Source organism: Oryctolagus cuniculus, chromosome 18 (genome assembly GCF_051225735.1).
Source record: "Oryctolagus cuniculus isolate XC-2025 breed Fujian yellow rabbit chromosome 18, ASM5122573v1, whole genome shotgun sequence".
Classification (NCBI taxonomy): Eukaryota; Metazoa; Chordata; class Mammalia; order Lagomorpha; family Leporidae; genus Oryctolagus; species Oryctolagus cuniculus.
The window spans coordinates 4,755,704-4,772,877 of record NC_142884.1 but is presented as its reverse complement, the minus strand read 5'-3'; the positions used below and the strand labels follow the sequence as shown (position 1 = coordinate 4,772,877).

Genomic DNA, 17,174 nt, shown 5'->3' with positions numbered 1-17,174 from the left:
CCGACTGCACCACTTCTGATCCAACTCCTTGCTAATGCACCTGGGAGAACAGCAGGTGATGGCCCAAGTGCTTGGGCCCCTGCCCTTATGTGGAAGATCTGGAAGAAGCTCCTGGCTTCAGCCTGGCCAAGCCCCAGCTGTTGAAGTGAACCAGCAGATGGAAGATTCTCTCTCTCTCTCTCTCTCTGACAAATAAATAAAGAAATCTTAACAAAGAAGAGCTGAAATCCTCACGCAGTCAGCTGCTATGTGAGTATGATCTGATTGCACAGGAGCCGTGTGCGGGACGCGGCCATTGATGGAGGAACAGACGTCACCGGAGGCCCCCGCGGCTGTGGCACCTCGGAAAGAGTGGTCGCGGGCCATGTCCTGGGTCTGTGAGGCTTGGTTTGCTCCCGTTCTTCTCCGGGACCTCCTCCTGATGGGCGTTTCTAAGGTTTCCTCCCCACAAGTGTGGCAGACGCTGGGGTGGGCTCACTGCACCTCCGTCTTCACGCAGGTCCGGAGATTGAAGACGTCAACTGGGCCACCTTCCCAAGCAGTGCTGGCTTCAAGAGAACGTGCCAGAAACCTGGCTTCCCCTCTCCCCTGCTCCCTGGCCACCTGGAGCCATGATGGGGTTTTGATTTGGTCTGGGTTTTGCATGCTGCTCTACGAGAGGCGTTGGTGTGAGGTCAGATCTCTCTGGTCTCCACACGGGCGTGACAGGGGAGGGGCAGGGCCCAGCGGGCAGGGGGCGCAGGGTGTCACCTGAAGAGCTCAGGACCCTGAGTTGCAGCTCCGACGACTCAGAGAAAATGTGCGGTGTGAAGCTGCAAGGCCTCATGTCCTCTGCAGGAGCGCCACCTGCAGGCAGGCGGTGAGGCTGCAGGCGGACGCTGGAAATGTACCCGGCGGACCCCGGGGGACCGAGGCAGGTGTCCTGGGGTGATCCAGGTGGACCAGTGAGAGGAGGTGGTCCCGGAGGGGAGACAGAGAGGAGCTGAGCATGCTGCGGGCGGCCAGCCCAAGTATCTGCACGGCGGAGCTGACACAATTTCATCTTTCCTTGCGTGAGACTGAACCCTGAAAAAACCTGCTGAAGTCTTTATGACCCACGATGGCCGTCAAGGTCGCACCTCGGAGGTCAGCCAAGGGCGTGCGTGCGGAATGAGGCGGGCTCAGCTGTTTTCTGCCTCCATGGACTCATCTCCCGTGCATCTGTCCCACGCCTGGCTTGTTCCGGATTTGCCCCGTGTCCTGGGAAATCCCTCGCTCTATTTGGATGGCTGACAGTCCCATCTCCTGGGACATGGGAAATCTGGGGCAGTGGGCGGGCCACCTCCAGCAGCTCTGGGGGGACACCTGTCTCTGCCTGGCGAGGAGAGGTGCAGAGTTATGGAGACACAGGAATGTCCCCACGTTCTCCCTCCCTGGCCTAGCACCCGGCTCGGAAAACCGAAGGCGCCTCCTCCTCCCGGGCCTGTCCCACGAAAACCACCAGGGCTGAAGGAGCCAGGGGAGGCGGCGTCCACTGTACCACGGCCGGGTCAGACTTCTACAGAGCTTGAATATGGCACAGTTGAAAGCCACAAGCGTGTTAGTGAACCTGTGGCATCATGGGTAAAAGCTGCCACCTGCAGTGCCAGCATCCCTTATGGGCACTGGTTCAAGTCCCAGCTGCTCCACTTCCAACCCAGCTCTCTGCTGTGACCTGGGAAAGCAGTAGAAGATGGTCCAAGTGCTGGGGCCCCTGCACCCACGTGGGAGACCTGGAAGAGGCTCCTGGCTCCTGACTTCAGATCAGCACAGCTCCAGCCATTTGCAGCCATCTGGAGAGTGAACCAGTGGATGGAAACCCCCCCCCCACTTCTCCTTCTCTCTATTCTCTTTACTGCCCATTTGGCTCACAGAGGAGGAGGAAGCTGGGGGCAGTGAAGGGATGGTGGGATTTGGAAGCTGGAGAAACACAGGGAGAGCTCTTCCACCTGCTGGCTCACTTGCCAAATGGCTGGAAAGGCTGGGGCTGGGCCAGGCCAAAGCCAGGAGCCTGGAGCTCCATCCTGATCTCCCCATGGGTGACAGGGGCCTAAGCACACGGCCCAACCTCTGCTGCTTTCCCAGGCACATGAGCAGGGAGCTGGATTGAAAGTGGAGCAGCCAGGACTGGAACCAGCGCCCACGTGGGATGCTGGCACTGCAGGCAGTGGCTTAACCTGCTGCCCCACAGCTCTGGTCCTAGCAAGCACAATTTTATGTGTCATTTTCATCAGGATAACATGCCTCCCATGTTCTCAACTCTAATTCTCCAGTGAGCCCCTGGACCTCCCTCCATGGGACCCTCAGCCCCCATCACCATCCCCCAGGACATACAGGGAGAGGAAGTGTGGTGGCACTGAGAAAACCCTCCTGTTCATGCTACACGAGAGGCTGGCCTTGACCTGGAGCCAGAGCCGCTACCCCCACCTAGCTGGGAATAATCATGAGTGGGGCACATTTAGCCGTGTGGACTGGTGCACGGGTCTTGGTTTGTTTTGTCCACAGTTGGACGTCTGCTTTCGTGGCTTGTGTCCCGCGCGTGTATGGGATGCCGCAGCCACGCTAAGCACACAGCTCTCTCTGGAGGCAGACTCAATATACGTGGTGCAGCCGGGGCTCCTTCTTGGGATACAAGCACCCTCCCTCTTCACAGATGCTTCTTCTCAGCCTATGTTGTTGTTTTAAAGATTTATTTATTTGAAAGGCAGAGTTGAGAGAGAGAGGGAGAGGCAGGGGTGCAGGGGCCCAAGGACTTGGCCCATCTTCTACTGCTTTCCCAGGCTCATTAGCAGGGAGCTGGATTGAAGTGGAGCAGCTGGGACTTGAACCAGTGCCCATATGGGATGCCAGCATCGCAGGCAGTGGCTTAACCGGCTGCGCCACAGCGCCAGACCCTGGCCATTTTCCTTCCTGGAGGTGCTCACTGGTTATTGGGTGCAGAGTGGTTTTTTTTTTCCCTTGGATTTTCTAGAGGAAAACAGGGTGAATGTAATGGGATGGGGTTCCTGGGCGTGCATAATCTGTCACCACATTGGTTTTTTGAAATGGGAAATGCAGTTTGACTGCTGGGGCTGAGGATGTGGGCGTAGAATCCTCCAGGTTCCCACGTTTCCGGCTCGGCTCGTCCTGCTGCCACGGTCCCACTGTCCTTCCTCTACACGGTCACTGCCGCATGCTCAGAGGCGCCTGGGGGCTCCTCAGTGGGCACAGAAGCCGTGTCCTCAGGTGCAGTAGGGTTTAGTTCAGCACAGGTCACTCCCTGGAGGAAAAGAGCCAGACACAGTTGGCTGCTTCAGTTTACTTGAATTAAAATTAAGCGTGAAATTCCACCGCCCCAGGTGCATGTGAAGCGCGTGGCGGCCACATGTGGTGTGGACAGAGAGCAATCCTGTAGCCACGGAAAATTCTGGACGCCCGGCTGACCTCCTCGTCGGTGATAACACTCGTGCAAGGGTGCGGTTCTGAGAATAAGAGCTACCGCCCCGTAGCTGCTGGTTATGTCACGTTGTGCTATTATAATCTTAACGATGCACAGTGTATTCATCAATGCCGCAAACTGAACCTTAAAAATAGACCAGAGAGTACTGGAGTAGTTGCTGGGAACTGGGTGGGGAGAGAAGTTTTGTTTTTTGTGTTTTTGTTTTTGTTTTTGTTGAACTATTTCAAAAGCAGAGTGACAGAGACAGAAACAGGTCTTCCATCCACCGGCTCACTCCCACGTGTCTGCAACTATCAGGGCTGGGCCAGGTCAAAGCCAGGAGCCAGGAGCTCCGTCTGGGTCCCCTACATGGGTGGCGGGGGCCCAAGCACTTGGGCCATCATCTGGTGAGTCAGCAGGGAGGCCAGATGGGCAACAGAGCGCAGCCGGGACTGAAGTTGGTGCTTTGCCACGGGATGCTGGCGTCGCAGGCAGCAGCTTAGCCCACCGCGCCGCTGCGCCAGCCCCAGTGGGGAGATGTTGGTTGAAGGGTACCGAGTTCCAGTTCAGTGATATTAATGAAGTACGGATCTATTGTGCAGCGTGGAGCCCATGCTGTACACCCGGTAACTTGCTAAGGTGATAGACCTTGTGCTGACGGCTCTTACTGCGCAAGGCAGGAGGGAATCCCTAGAGAACAGGGCGGGGGCAGCCCCTGGAGGTGATAGATACGCTCCCGGGACTGAGACTGGTGATGGCTTCTGAAGCGCAAACTCACCTCCGGATACACCGAGTCCTGATGTTGAATAGCTACAGGGTTTTGTTTTTGTTTTTTAATAGGAAAGGCAAGGGGACAAATAAACCAGATCATCCACTTGTTCGCTGACCACACCATCTGACAGGTGGAATTTGCCAGGGACTCTGACGAACCTCGGCGGTCGTAGCGTCACCGGGTTTGCGCAGCCTTTTCTGTGGGGAGTTTGGCTCTGAACCAGCGCCCGGATGGGATGCTGGCGTCGCAGGCAGAGGGTGAATTTGTGGTTTGTCTAAGGCCACCCAGGGACTGGGAGGAGACGGTAGAGCCGGGGCCCCGCCGCTCTGGGATTAACCAGACTCCTGTCAGCTGTGTGATGTGGGGGCGTAGGTAAAGCCCGAGCAAGGGCTAAGCCAGGAGTCAGACACTTAGATCTGCAGCATCCTACTGTGAATGCTCTCCGCCTGCATAACTGTGATTCCGGACCCATCGACCAATCTCCCTCCTCTTCCTCCCCCTTCCCGCCCCAGTCTCTCGAAAACACCATCATTCTCTTAACTTGGAAGTGGTCGGCGGTGGTCGGCGTTGTTAGGTTCTGGCCAGGAGGGAGACGGCGTGGTGTCCGTCTGTCTGTCTGTGCTTGGCTCGTCTCATTCCCATCCGTGTTGCTGACAATGGAGGAGTCATCTTACAACTGCCTAGTATCCACGTGTGTGTGAACCCCACCTTGTCGTTACCCGTTCGTCTGCTGGCGGACACCTAGGCTGACTCCATGGGAGTGCGGTGGTCTCTCTGGCCTAGGGATCTTGTTTCCCTTGGAGAGAGACCAGTAGGCTTGCCGGGACATCGGGGAGAGTCCTGCTTTACTCTGGGGGCGACCTTCGTGGGAATGTCTAGGTGGGAAACTCACCGAGGTGGACTTCCTCTCGGGCTCGGAGAAATCTGCAAGGGAATGAGAGGGGGCCAGGTCCGTTCTGAGGTTGCGGGGATCAGACCGAGTCTAGTTCATGGTTCTCTGGTCTTTCCTTATTACATACCTGAGTCCTCCTGCTTGGAAAAACTGGAGCCACTGGTTCTGAGAGAGGGAGAGAAAGAAATACAGGTGGGCAGTGGGGCTGGGCCTGCCAATCACAAGGGAAAGACGGGGCCTCAGAACAATGGGGTGGGTTGGGAGGGGCATCCACCCACCTCTTGCTAGAGTCCTCATGTGGGGAACCTGCGGAAGGCGGGGGGAGGGGTACCGTTACCTGCTGAGAAAAGCCGCCCCAGATCGCTCCCCTGGCCAGCACCCCCAAGCCCTTCCTCTGAACTCACCGCGCTGCGTGCGCCTGTAGATGAGGCAGACTGCGAGGAAGAGGAACAATATGCAGAGGCAGCTGAAGGCGGTGATGAAGATGACGCTGGGGCCTGGGGGTGGGGCAGAGAGGCGCTCTGGCTCCTGACACCGCAGGGAGGGCTCAGCAGAACCGTGTGTGTATGAGCCCCCATGTATGCATGATGTATCTGCCACATCAGAGCAACAGTGTGAAGTGAGGGTGGTGACACAGAGAGAGGAGAGGGGTCAGTATGCAGAGAGAGGAGGAGAGTGGTCAGTGTACAGAGAAGAGGGTGGTCAGTGTACAGAGAGAGGAGGAGGGTGGTCAGTGTACAGAGAAGAGAGTGGTCAGTATAAACAGAGAGAGGAGGAGGGTGGTCAGTGTACAGAGAGAGGAGGAGGGTGGTCAGTGTACAGAGAAGAGAGTGCTCGGTATAAACAGAGAGAGAGAAGAGTGGTCAGTATATACAGAGAAGAGGAGGGTGATCAGTATATACAGAGAGGACAGTGGTTAGTATACACAGAGAGAGGAGAGTGGTCAGTATACAGAGAGAGAATGGTCAGTATATACAGAGATAAGAGTGGTCAGTATATACAGAGAGAGAAGAGTGATCAGTATACAGAGAGGAGGACAGTGGTCAGTATACAGAGAGGAGGACAGTGGTTAGTATACACAGAGAGAGGAGAGTGTTCAGTATACACAGAGAGAGGAGAGTGGTCAGTATATACAGAGAGAGAAGAGTGGTCAGTATACAGAGAGGAGGACAGTGGTCAGTATACAGAGAGGAGGACAGTGGTTAGTATACACAGAGAGAGGAGAGTGTTCAGTATACACAGAGAGAGGAGAGTGGTCAGTATATACAGAGAGAGAAGAGTGGTCAGTATACAGAGAGGAGGACAGTGGTCATTATACAGAGAGAGAAGAGTGGTCAGTATACAGAGAGGAGAGTGGTCAGTATACAGAGAGAGGAGAGTGTTCAGTATACACAGAGAGAGGAGAGTGGTCAGTATATATATAGAGAGAAGAGTGGTCAGTATACAGAAAGGAGGACAGTGGTCAGTATACAGAGAGAGGAAGAGAGTAGTCAGTATACAGAGAGGAGGACATTGGTCAGTATACAGAGAGGAGGACAGTGGTCAGTATACAGAGAGAGAAGAGTGGTCAGTATACAGAGAGGAGAGTGGTCAGTATACAGAGAGAGGAGAGTGTTCAGTATACACAGAGAGAGGAGAGTGGTCAGTATATATATAGAGAGAAGAGTGGTCAGTATACAGAGAGGAGGACAATGGTCAGTATACAGAAAGGAGGACAGTGGTCAGTATACAGAGGAAGAGAGTGGTCAGTATACAGAGAGGAGGACATTGGTCAGTATACAGAGAGGAGGACAGTGGTCAGTATACAGAGAGGAGGACAGTGGTTAGTATACACAGAGAGAGGAGTGTGGTCAGTATATACAGAGAAGAGTGGTCAGTATACAGAGAGGAGGACAGTGGTCAGTATACAGAAAGGACAGTGGTCAGTATACAGAGAGAGGAAGAGAGTGGTCAGTATACAGAGAGAGGAGAGTGATCAGTATACAGAGAGGAGAGTGGTCAGTATACATAGACAGGGAGCTGAATGGCTCAGTATACACAGACAGGGAACAGAGTACAGGTGGCTGCTCGGTGTGCACCAAGGGTGGAGCAGTGCCCGGCCTGGGGAACTCCCCTTCAGAGTCTGGCCCCGGGGACCGGGCTGCACCTGCTGGCCCGCTGATGGACGGGCCACCCCCTCTGAAAGCTCGGGAGCACCCAAGGGCGCTGAAACAGAGGGGTGAGCTGGAAGCCCTGCGGGCACAGTGTGGGTTTGGAATCCGGGTCTGGCAACCTTTTAGGCTGCCCCAGCCCACTTCAAAGTCAGGACAGCCAGTGCTGGGCACCGGGCATGGAAATCGGAGGGGAGCGGTATTCTGGAGTGTTCCAGGGGGCCGTGCCGTGGTGAGATAAAGCAGTACCGGTTCCCCACAGTGCTGCCGTGATGAGCCTGAATCGGGGAATGCAAGAGCAGCCTCTCCAGCGAGCGTTCCCTCCCTTCTGCCCTCACAGCGGCACACGAGCCCCTCCACTTATTTCTCCAGGTTCCCTGACCCCCGGCCAGCAGAAGAATTAGCTGCTGGGTCTGCATACATTAGCCCCTCGGGCTGAGAACAACCCAGATTCCCGGATTTCCTTCCCATGGCATCATGATGAGCTGACAACAAAGTTAGACATTTCTGGAGGGAAAAAAAAATACGTGTCATTGATGACCAGAAGGAAACAGGAAACCATGGGGTTGGCGGTGGTCGTGAGACATTGGTCACTGCTGTTTTTGACTCTGTGGGGCAGAAAACAAAACACAGGGCTGCACGAGGGAGGAGACCCTGGTGGGGGACTTCTGAGCAGGGGACTGGGGCCACAGCCCTCCTGTGGACGGTGGACCAGGTAGCCTAGCAGGTGGGGAGAAACCTGTTTGCAGAATGAAGAAGGGTAAGAAGCATCCCCTGGGGCTGTGGAAGCCAACCCTCTTCTGCGTCTGGACCCCGAATTTCAGAACTCTAGAAAGAGGACGCAAGCTGACTACACACAAGAGGCTTTTTTTTTTTCTTGGAAAGTGAAAAATATTCATCAGAGGCAAAAAAGCAATAAAATGGACATTCTTAGAAACCAGAATCATTAATTCAGAAGACTGGCCCTGGGTAGGTCCAGCAGGGCAGGAGCAGGTGTCCTGGGGCAGTGGGCTAAGCCGCCCTTGGATGCCCACACCCCTGACTGGGATTCCAGCTCCGCCCCAATTCCTGCTGCTTCCTAAGGCACACCCTGGAGACAGCAGTGACAGGAGACGTGCCTGCATTGATCCACGAGGGAGATCCTGGCTCAGCGCTGGCTGTGGCAGGCATCTGGGGAGTGAACCAGAGGATAGAAAACAGACTCTCTCTCTCTCTCTTCTCTCTTCTTTCTTTCTCTCTTCTTTCTTTCTCTCTCTCTCTCTCTCTCTCTTTCTCTCTTTCTCTCTTCTCTCTTTCTCTCTTCTCTCTCTGCCTTTGCCTGTTTGTAACTCTGCCTTTCAAATAAATAAATCTTTAGAAAACATAGAAATCACAAGGAAAATTCCCTCAGTTCAAAGGAGGAGTTTGACTGTGGCTTTCAGTCTCTCCCGCCCAGCCACGACCTGGAAGTGAGAAGTCAAGTTCTTGCTGCTTTTTCCCACGGCCGCGTGACCAGCTGAGCTGGCTTCACCCTCAGATGTCCACACCCTGCTCACTGCTTGCTCCACGGTTTACCAGCTGTCAACATAAGTGGCACAACATCTCTGATGGGGGGCTGGGGCTGAGCAAGGCGGTGCAGCCTGGCCCCGGGGAGAACAGAAATCAGAGGCTGTGGGGAGGAGGCCTGGCCAGGGCCCTCAGCTTCTGCACAGCTGATGGACACAGGCCCCTTTCCTGGGGCATCCTTCGAGGCCCTCAGGTACAGTCTGCAGACCCAACATATGGGCGCAGGTTCGAGTCCCGGCTGTTCCACTTCCAATCCCGCTCCCTGCTGATGCACCTGGGAAAGCAGTAGAAGATGGTCCAAGTGCTTGGACCCCTGCGCCCACGTGGGAGACCAGGATGAAGCTCCTGGCTTCAGATCGGCCCAGCTCTGGCCAGTGCAGCCATTTGGGGAGTGAACCAGCAGATGGAAGACCTCTCTCTGTGTCTATCTCTCCCTCTCTCTCTGTAACTCTGCCCTTCAAATAAATTTTTAAAATCTTAAAAAAAAAAAAAAAAAGATACTTCTGGTGCACCGGAGATGGAGAGAATCCCGACCCAGGTATCACGTCTCCTCTCCAGGGGCCTTACCTGTGGGGAGCAACTGGGAGCAACTCGGACTAGACTAAGTTACTGGAATTAAGACTTATTCTATGCATCTGCTCTCCCACAATATGGCGCTGAGAAGGGAAACAGCTTCTACACAGCTGCCTCCAGTTCAACCAATAAACTGTAGGACCTACTCCTGATTGGAGGAGAGCAGCGTACTCGGCGTGTGGGTAGCAGAGTTGGGATTGGTGGAAGAGGACTATAAAGGAGGAGAGAGACAACATGCACCAGGAACATCTAAGGGGAACATCTAGCTGAAGGAACACCTGTGCAGCCTCCGAGAGAGCCGGCCGGCGGTGTGCCGCTCCCCTGCGGAAGTGGGGAAAGTGGCCAGGGGGAACCGCCCTTCCACGGAGGTGGAAGGGACAGTAGCCAACCCGGGAAGAACCAGCAGCAAACCCGGGGAGGGCCGAGCAGACGAAAGAACAGCGCAGGGTCCTGTGTCGTTCCTCCACGAAGAGGGGGAGCGACACTTACCTGTTCCTGCACGGGGAGCTTCAAGTCCACCACCATGATCCTCTGCAAAACAGGAAGCGAGAAGAGTCATCTGACGTGAGAACCACAGAGCAGGAGCACTCAGCCCTCCTAGAAAGCCGTTTGCATTCCCTGGACGGGGCCTGGGACGGGGCATGCGATGGCTGTCTCTGAAATGCCTTGGACCTCATACTCTTAATGATAATCACCAAGGAGTGATGCAGCCGACCCCACTGCCTCCACCTGGGCCTTGTCCAGCTTCCCTGTCTCCGACACCGACACCGGGAGCAAATTGCCAGGAGCAAGAAGAGTGTTTGTCACTCCCTTCACCGTGAACCCGGTCCATCCCCTATGTCCCTAAGTTCTCCCTCAAAAATATATCTCAGAATGAGTCTAAACTTCAATCCAAGGGCTGGTGTTGTGGCAAAGCCGGCTAGGCCACCACCCCCTGCAACGCTGGCATCCCATATCGGAGCATGGGTTCGAGTCCCAGCTGCTCCACTTACAACCCAGCTTCCTGCTGTTGCACCTGGGAAGGCAGCGGATGGGGGTGGGTCCAGGTGCTTGGGAGACCCGGATGGAGCTCCTGGCTCCTGGCTTTGGCCTGGCCCAGCCCTGGCTGTCGCGGCCATTTCGGGAATGAACCAGCGATGGAAGACCTTTTTCTCTCTCTCTGTAGCTCTGCCTTGAATAAATAAATCATAAAAAAGTCCTGTCGTCTGAAATGCAGCACTAACACCCTCTTGTTAGCTAACAACCCCCTTTTCCAAAAGCAGGTAGAATGGGGAGCAGGCACTTGGCTCCGTAAGGTTAAGACACCAGCATCGCACAGCCGAGTGCCCGCATCCGGTTCCTTGACTGGGCTCCTAGCTCCGGCTCCCTGCTGATGCGCCCACTGTCAGACTGGGGTGACGGCTCACGTGATTGGCTTCCTGCCACCTTGGCACCACCCACCTCCAGCTGTTCACCTTCCCCGCTGTCACTCTTCCTGGGAGTTGGCTTTGCGTGCACGTTTGGACAGACACAGCGGGGCTGCTGATCCCTGGGGACATGAGGGACCATCCTCACAGGAGGTGGGGACCGGAGCTGGCCGGGGCGCAGCCCTCACCTGTCGCCGGGATGGCCAGGCTGCCGAGGAAGGAGCCCAGGTGTGGCGCGTGGCACTGGTAGTACACACAGCTGAACTCCCCGGGGCCCGGGAGCACAAAGGCCGCTCGCTGTTTCTGCACCCACTCCACGCGCAGGGGTTCCAGGACGCCGGTTTTCAGCAGAGCGGCTGCGATGCACTCCGTCCCGTTGTAAGGAACCAGACACTGGAGGGTTCCGGAAGCGGCAGGGGTCCCGGGGTCTGCACTCACTGAGAGGGAAGGCGCCGGGAGTGAGCCTGGAGAGGACAAGGCACCAGAGGTTAGAAGGGCTGGGACCGTCTCCCCCATCCCTGCCTGCTCGTGTGTCACTGCCTGCCCGCGTCTGATTCCTTGACATCTCGGGACCTTGCTGATCTCAGAGGGACCCTCCCCCACAAGGTCAGCTAACCCCTAAATGGCCAGCCTTTGAACAGAGCTGTCCAGAGCCCAGACTGTCCGCTGCCTCCTTCCCTGGGCTCTGCTCCGGCCCTGCCTCACTCACCCCAGGCCCGAGGACCAGGCAACCCCCTGGGCCGGTCCTGAGCCTGCTCCCCCTGACCCACCCCAGGGCCTCCAAGTGCCCTCACACGCCATGCTGTGTGTGCCTGCCTCTTGGGAGCTGAGGAACAAACTTTTTTGTTTTGTTTTTATTTATTTGACAGGTAGAGCTGTCGACAGTAAGAGAGAAAGAGAGAGAAAGGTCTTCCTTCTGTTGGTTCACTCCCCAAATGGCCACCATGGCTGGTGCTGCACCAATCTGAAGCCAGGAGCCAGGTGCCTCTTCCTGGTCTCCCATGCAGGTGCAGGGGCCCAAGCACTTGGGCCATCCTCCACTGCCCTCCCAGGCCACAGCAGAGAGCCGGACTGGAAGAGGCGCAGCTGGGACTAGAACCCGGCACCCATATGGGATGCCAGCACTGCAGGCGGAGGATTAACCAAGTGAGCCACGGTGCCGGCCCCAGGAACAAACTGCTTTCCAAGGCATCACCTCTGGAAGCCTCAGGTGGTGAACATCACACGTTCTTGCTCCCTTGGTCTCATGGAAGAAGAGGGTAGAACAGTGGTCAGCGGTCCCTGGACACCAGGCAGGGAGAGGAGGCAGCAACAGAGAGATGGGCAATGGGTACCGGACCGTTGAGTCGGAGGAATGTGTTCTACCGTTCTCCAGCGCGGAGGGTGACTGTGGCTCACCACAGTTCAGCACGTGCTTTGTAAACTAGAAGAAAGGAACTGGATTTTTCTCTCCAGCACAAAGAAGTGGTGGTGGATATTCACGGAGATGCAAATGCCAAACACCCTGATTTGATTATTACACTCCATAAACCTGCGCACTTATCATATGCCAGTTAAATGTTATTTTGTTTTTAAAGATGTATTGATACGAGAGACAGAGTTAGAAGGAGAGACAGAGAAGAGATCGTCCATCCACTGGTTCACTCCCCAAATGGCCACAGCATCCAAGACTGGGCCAGGCCAAAGCCAGGAGCCAGGAGCTTCTTTTGGGTCTCCCATGAGAGTGCAGGGGCCCAAGCACCTGGACCATCCTCCACTGCTTTCCCAGGAGCATTAGCAGGGAGCTGGATCAGAAGTGGAGCAGCCAGGACTTGAATCGGTGCCCATATCAGATGTTGGTGCTGCAGATGGTGGCTTTAACCCACTGTGTTACAGCACCGGCCCGTAACCTCACACCCTCTCCCACACTCGCCTTATTGTGGGTGGCTCCCTCCCCGGGGTCCCCACGCTCAAGGCACTGGGTCTTGACGTCTCTTGGATTCCTTCTTTGCCCCAGAGAGTACGACTCCAGGAAGGGGGCTCTGCCCATGGGGGGCCCGTGGGGGGCTGCCGTCCTCACCTGTGACCACCAGCTGCACATACTCGCTGTGCGCTGACCACTCACGGGAGGCTGAAGTCCTGTAGGCACACGAGTAGCTCCCGGCGTCCTGGGGCTCCAGGTCCCCGAGGGGGAATTCGGCTGCAGCCCCTGCCAATCTCCGCTCCTGCCTGTACCTGGGGTCTCCCAACCTGCCCAGCATGACTGAGACGTTCTGGAAGGGAACCCGGCACCTCAGGGTCACGTTGCCGCCAGGCTCAACCACCCAGCTGGGCCAAGCGCTCAGAGAGGGCTTGGGAAGCGTCTCTGGAGAGGACCCTGGGGGAGGGGCTGGAGGCGAGGGTGCGGGGGACACACGGCGGCCACTGGGAGGAGACTCACTGGGCCTCCTCGTCTCTTCTTCATAGCCCAGGCACAGCCCTGCAAGAGAATCCTCAGTGAGAGGGCAGCTGTGTGCGCATCCCCGAGGAGAAATCAGGCGGGGGGGCATCCCATCCCTTACCGGTATTTTCCCATGTTAATCCGCAAAAACAAAGATGACCTTTTATTAAATATTATCTTTTTTGGCCGGCGCCATGGCTCACTAGGCTAATCCTCTGCCTGCAGCACCAGCACCCCGGGTTCTAGTCCCGGTCAGGGAGCCGGATTCTGTCCCGGTTGCCCCTCTTCCAGGCCAGCTCTCTGCTGTGGCCCGGGAAGGCAGTGGAGGATGGCCCAAGTCCTTGGACCCTGCACCCGCATGGGAGACCAGGAGGAAGCACCTGGCTCCTGGCTTTGGATCGGCGCAGCGCGCCGGCCATAGTAGCCATTTGGGGGGTGAACCAACGGAAGGAAGACCTTTCTCTCTCTCTCTCTCTCTCACTGTCTAACTCTGCCTGTCAAAAAAATTTTTTTAATTATCTTTTTTAAAAGTATCTTTTTTGTTTTAAAGATTTATTTTATTTGAAAGGCAGAGTTGCAGAGAGAGAGAGACAGAGAGGTCTTCCATCTGCTGGTTCATTTCCCAAGTGGCCACAATGGCTGAAGCTGGGCTGATCCTAAGCCAGGAGCCAGGAGCTTCATCCAGGTCCCCCATGCAATGCAGGGACCCAAGCACTTGGGCCATCCTCCACTGAAGATTGGCTCAGCTCTGGCTATTGTGTCCATATGGAGAGTGAACCAGTAGACAGAGACCTTTCTCTCTCTCTCTCTCTCTCTCTCTCTCTCTACCTGTAACTCTGCCTCTCACATAAATAAATAAATCTTTAAAAAAAAGTCTCTGGAGCTAGATGGAGGCATTGGCTGCACAATGTTGCAAATACACTCTGTGCTACCAACTGACTTTCTCTCGTGTGAATTTTGCCTCAGTCGCTGTCAAGGAATTTATTTACCTTTGGTGCTTTTACCTTCTCTAATCACAGATTTATTTTTTTTTAAGTTGCTTTTTTTTTTTTTTTTAAGATTTATTTATCTGGAAGGCAGGGTTACAGAGAGGCAGAGGCAGAGGCAGAGACAGAGAGAGAGTTCTTCCACCCATGGTTCACTCCCCAAATGGCTGCAATGGCCAGAGTTGGGCCCATCGGAAGCCAGGAGCCAGGAGCTTCTTCCAGGTCTCCCACGCGGGTGCAGGGGCCCAAGGACTTGGGCCATGTTCCACTGCCTTCCCAGGCCACAGCAGAGAGCTGGGTGGGAAGTGGAGCAGCTGGGACTCAAACAGGCACCTTTATGGATGCCAGCACTGCAGGCAGCGGCTTTACCTGCTACACCACAGCGCCCCACTGCGCCAGCGCCATCTAATCACAGATTGAATATCTCCTGGAGTAAGACGCAGCCCACACTGAGCCCAGCCTCAGGCAGTGCCGGGTGGTCCTCACCCCAGGAGGTGAGAGGTGCTCTGCTCTTAGCTTCCATGCCTTGTGCTTGCTGAACACCGGCTGGGTGGGACCAAGAACCCGGAAGCAGGGCTGTGGCAGCCGCAATCTTGCGTCTTTGGAAGCCCCGTTCCCAGAGCCAAAAAGCCGGGCCTCGGGGCCAGTCAGAGGAACTTCCCGATGGCCTTGGACTAGCTCCGGCACAATGCTAGGGCGTTAGGACTGGTTTGTGTCTACCAGGAAAGACCCCTTCCAACCACAACTCCCGGCACTGCGGACAGGACCTGATTTGGAAAGAGCACAATTTGTTGCAGATGCGTTGAGCTACACTGAGTTCACGCTGCATAGGCTGGACCTCTAGTCGGATGTGACCGGTCCTTACAAAGAGGGAGTGGGGGAGGGGAGACAGAGGAGACAGCCACAAAGAGGGGGAGGCAGAGATTGGAGCAACGCACCCCCAAGTCAGAGGGTGCCGAGAAGCCCGGAGCCCCTCGCGGCTGGGGGAGGCGTGGGACAGGGCCTCCCGCAGGGCCCTCAGAAAGAATCGACGTGGCTGACACCTGGATTTCAGGCTCTGGTCTCCCAATGGTGAGAGAATGTCTTTCGGTTGTTTGGAGCCACCGGGTCGGTGACACTTGGCATGGCAGCCACGGGAAGTTGAGTACGGGGTGGGTGATGTCATCTTTTGCTGGGGGGATGGGTGTAGGGGGGAGCCCCACCCCAAAGGGAAGGCTATAACCAGAAAAGGAGGAAGGCACTGGGGCAGACGCGGCGAATCGGTGCCCACTGCAAAGCAGAGGAACTGGGGGTCAGGGACGGGAGCCGTTGGCTTGAAACCCAGAGCCGCCAGTGTCCCTGTTCATCCCGGCTCCCAGGGAGGGTGCAACCACACCCTGCAGATGCTGGTGTCCCACGGAATCCCACAGTGACTCCATGGTGTTTGCAAGCTGGGGTCTCGGAGAGCCTGCTGCAGCTCCACGCCCCTCCCGTGGGGAAACACAAGATGTCCCCACCTCTGCCCTGGGCTCCTCACCCAGAACCAACACAGGTGAGCACGCTGCCCACAGACTCCAACACGGCCATGCCAGGGGGATTGTGCCTGGGAGTTGGCATCACTGCACCTGCCGTGGGCCCTGCTCCACTCCCACCCCCACCCATGAGTTTTCTCACCAGTCCAAACCCGTGTGTGCCCATCCCGGAAACTCACCGAGGCAAAGCAGGCACAGGGCTTCCCTGGTCATGGGCTGCTTCTGCCTGAGCCAAGATCCCGTCCTCAGCTTCACAGCCCAGAGGCACAGTGGGACCCGGTGCCCCGGCCAGCCCAGCTCTCTCCCGCCCCTCCGTGCCCAGGGACGTGCAGGCAGGTGCTCTGTGCAGGCGCTTGGTCTCTCTGCACCACCTGCTGCAGCTTCCTTCTCCCCACTCACTCAGGAAACATGAAGACATCGGTGACCACAGCTTCCCCATAAGTCCTGAGCGCAGCTCTGCCCGCCCTGAGTCTGTCTTCCTGCCTAACCCTAACCCTAACCCTTTTTAAAACAACTTTTATTTTAGAATAATTTTAGCTTCACACACACACATACAAATACAGCTGTCCCCAGTACCCTGGGAGAATGGGTCCCAGGACTATGCCAGGTACCCAGACCTGCTGATGCTCACGCGCCTCGTGTAAAACGGTGTGATATCAGCACACAGCCCAGGCACTCCAGGGTGCCTCCAGATTACTTACAGTGCCAGTGCAACACGAATGCTATGCAAATGATGTTGTGTGTTTGCCTCGTTCAGATCACAACCAAAGTCTGTATGTGCTCAGAACGGATGCAGATTTTTTTCTGAACATGTTTCATCCTCGGTTGATTGTATCTGCCAAGGCAAAAGCTGTGTATGTCCTGGTGAGCAGGCACTGTACGGTGCTCGCCTGTCTGTCAGACAGCTCCCACAAGGGAATGCAACGATAGCACGTTAGCGACGGCGTTGGCGCAGTGGTTGCCTAGCGTGCACGCTTCTTTGGGTCGCATCAGTCTGTTTGCTTTGCTTCTCCTTGCCTCCCAGACCTCTGTGGGTGTAGTCCTGTGACATCTTGTCAGCTGCAGACCCTCGGAGACCTGGGGAGCAGAGCTAGTGCTCCCTACTCCCTGGCAGCCACTGGCCTGTTCCACTTGTCCATAACTTTCTCATCTTGAGTGTTTTACCTAAATGGAATTGCTTCTTATCTTGCCTGTTGAGGGTCATCCCCAAGAGAGCAGATATTTGGGGAAAAAAGGAGATGAGGGGTGTGGTGAGAACCTTGACCGTGGCAATGACATCACGGGCTTTGTGATGTCATGTCAACACATGCACACTCTGCGTAAACTCTGCTTCCATAAGACGTGACAAGACAGTGCTTGGTGCATGGTGTTGCGGCACAGTGGATCGGGCCGCCGTTGGCGACACAGGCATCCCGCATCCGAGGGCCGGTCCGGGTCCCAGCTGCTCTGCTTCCAATCCAACTCCCTGCTGATGCACCTGGGAA

At 56.0% G+C, this 17,174-nt stretch overlaps 1 protein-coding gene across 1 annotated transcript; it reads right to left on the bottom strand.

The window, feature by feature from the left end:
• Window positions 1–2,699: 2,699 nt before the first annotated feature.
• VSTM1 (V-set and transmembrane domain containing 1) lies at window positions 2,700–16,100 on the bottom strand. Its single transcript, XM_070062925.2, has 9 exons — window positions 15,870–16,100; window positions 12,834–13,232; window positions 10,963–11,238; window positions 9,858–9,899; window positions 5,505–5,597; window positions 5,379–5,406; window positions 5,228–5,265; window positions 5,101–5,132; window positions 2,700–3,277 (listed from the first exon to the last, which is right to left on the bottom strand). Exons 1-9 carry the CDS (start codon window positions 15,901–15,903, stop codon window positions 3,173–3,175), a joined length of 1,047 nt encoding a protein of 348 aa, XP_069919026.2. The 5' UTR covers window positions 15,904–16,100; the 3' UTR covers window positions 2,700–3,172.
• Window positions 16,101–17,174: the final 1,074 nt, after the last annotated feature.